At 23.2% G+C, this 2,378-nt stretch overlaps 1 protein-coding gene across 1 annotated transcript; it reads left to right on the forward strand.

Moving 5' to 3' along the window:
* Positions 1-614: 614 nt before the first annotated feature.
* DICPUDRAFT_85648 (uncharacterized protein) lies at positions 615-1,874 on the forward strand (the record flags this gene model as incomplete). The annotated part of the gene is made up of 3 exons (XM_003295193.1): positions 615-682; positions 1,029-1,521; positions 1,872-1,874. 3 exons carry the CDS (start codon positions 615-617, stop codon positions 1,872-1,874), a joined length of 564 nt encoding a protein of 187 aa, XP_003295241.1.
* Between the last annotated feature and the right edge of the window lie 504 nt (positions 1,875-2,378).

Below are 2,378 nucleotides of genomic sequence, written 5' to 3' on the forward strand. Positions count from 1 at the left end.
TTTTTAAAATTGAAATTATTTCAATTAAAATAAAATCAATATTAATGCTTTTCAAATAAAAAAATGATTTAGGGAGAGTAATAAAAATAAATAAATAAATGTGTTGTTATAATTTTTATTAATTTTTTTTTTAATTTTTTTTTGCAAATTTTTTTTTAATTTTTTTTTTAATTTTTTTTTAATTTTTTTTAATTTTTTTTATATTCATCAATTGCCTTTTGTTAACAACACAATATAAAAAAAAAAAAAAAAAAAAAAAACCCATTCTCTAACACTTTATGGGTAAAGTTATACCTGGAAGATCTTCAACGAGGGAAGCAAATTCTAGCCATATAGCACCAGAATAATATAACTCAATAATTAGATCCACACTAAAAAAAGAAAATCTCACAATTGAAGGTAATTAATTAATTTATTTCCAAAATAAATAAATAAATAAATAAATAAATACTAATTAATAATTACCATTAGCATTCAGCATACAACATCTTTTCTTTGCCAAGCTAGTGACTAACCTCTAACATGTCAAAATATCGTTCTCTTCAAATTCAATCAACCGCTCCAACCAAATATTCTTCTTCCTGAATTAAAAATTAGAATTACTTATATTAGGGATGACATTCATTCAAGTGAAATGGAGTTGGATAATCAGGTCCCCAATCAACAATATCAAAATCCCCAAGTAAACCACAATCAAGTTTTATATGATTATTTTTCAAACCAACAACTAATCCTATACCAGAAGATGGAGCCGTTTAAATTATCCACAAGCGAACCACAATCAAGTTTTATATGAGTATTTTTCAAACCAACAACTAATCCTATACCAGAAGATGGAGCCGTTTAAATTGTCCACAAGCGAACCACAATCAAGTTTTATATGAATATTTTTCAAACCAACAACTAATCCTATACCAGAAGATGGAGCGGAGATAGATAAGTAAGTAATCTAAAAATTAATTTTAATTCACAATTATTGTCTTATTAAATTTTTTTTTTTTTTTTTTTTTTTTTTTTTCTTTTAACAGAGACGAAAATGGTATTCCATTTTTATCGATAACATTTTATGCACGACTGTTATCAAGAATAGAGTGCACATTACTAATGGGTTCCGAAGCAGAAAGACTTCATTATAATTATGATTTCACTGGTCCCTACACCGAAACAATCTATTTACCAAAAAAGCATTATGATCCAAAAAAAATCACATCAACACTATCTGGTGATATAATGATATATAATATACCATTTGCTAACTCAGCCCCATTGGATACAAACCCGCTTTCTATCTCTTTAAGAAAAAGTCCAAAAAAAACGAAAGAAGTGTCAGAAAGTGAAAAATCGGAGAGTGAAGAATTTTTTGATTCAGAAAAAGAAGGTAGTAAAGCAAGTGCTAGCCAAACTTTGAAAAAAATTAAGTTTCAGAGTACTTTTAATGAGCTTGTCGTTTTTGGAGATCAAAGCCCGGCGGATATCGAAATCTGCCAAATTTATTTTCAAAACATGCAGACCAAAAAAAAAGTAAAAAAAAATTTTTTTTTTTAAATTTTTAATATGAAAAAAATAAACATTTCCCCATAAAATTTTTTTTTTAAAAATTACCCAACAATTTTTTTTTAATTTTTTTTTTTTTTTAAAATTTTTTAAATCTGAACATAAAAAATAATACATTTCATATACTGTTATATTAAATAATTTTTTTTGGTTGATTATAAAAAAATTTTTAAAGTTTAATACGATAAGAAATTAATGCAACACACCCACATTATACAACAAATAAACAAAAAAAATACAACATGTCCATATTAAATTAATATGTAAAATAAAATTAAATAATGAATTAATTTTTTTTTTATTTTTTTTATTAATAGTAATGGTAATATTGAAGTGGTAATCTAAAAATTATGTGATTATTTATTCGCTCAAGAAAAAAGTGATATGGGGAATGTTGTTATATCTTTCAACTTAATAGAAACAAAAAAAAACCCAAGAATCAACACACAAAAAAATCATGCACAAAATAAAAAATTTAATTTTAATAAAAAAATAAGTAAAATAAAGCTTTTCAAATATTTGTATAGTGAGTGTTTTGATAAAATTATGTTTTGTTAAACGAGCAACACACCTATCCGCTTTTTTTTTATCTAAGTTTGATTGTTAATTTTTAATGAAATTATATACAACGTTGTATCTTCATCATTATAAATTTTTTCTTAATTTCCTTTTAATATTTGAAAAAATTAATAATGTTCTATTTTTAATGGTTCTATTTTTAACATTTAAAAATCAACCAAATTTAAAGAGGAAATAAAAAGAACAAATAATATAACAAAAACAAATAAATAAAAAGAAATAATTATAAACAATAAATAAAAAAA

This window comes from Dictyostelium purpureum (assembly GCF_000190715.1).
Source record: "Dictyostelium purpureum unplaced genomic scaffold DICPUscaffold_813, whole genome shotgun sequence".
Classification (NCBI taxonomy): Eukaryota; Evosea; class Eumycetozoa; order Dictyosteliales; family Dictyosteliaceae; genus Dictyostelium; species Dictyostelium purpureum.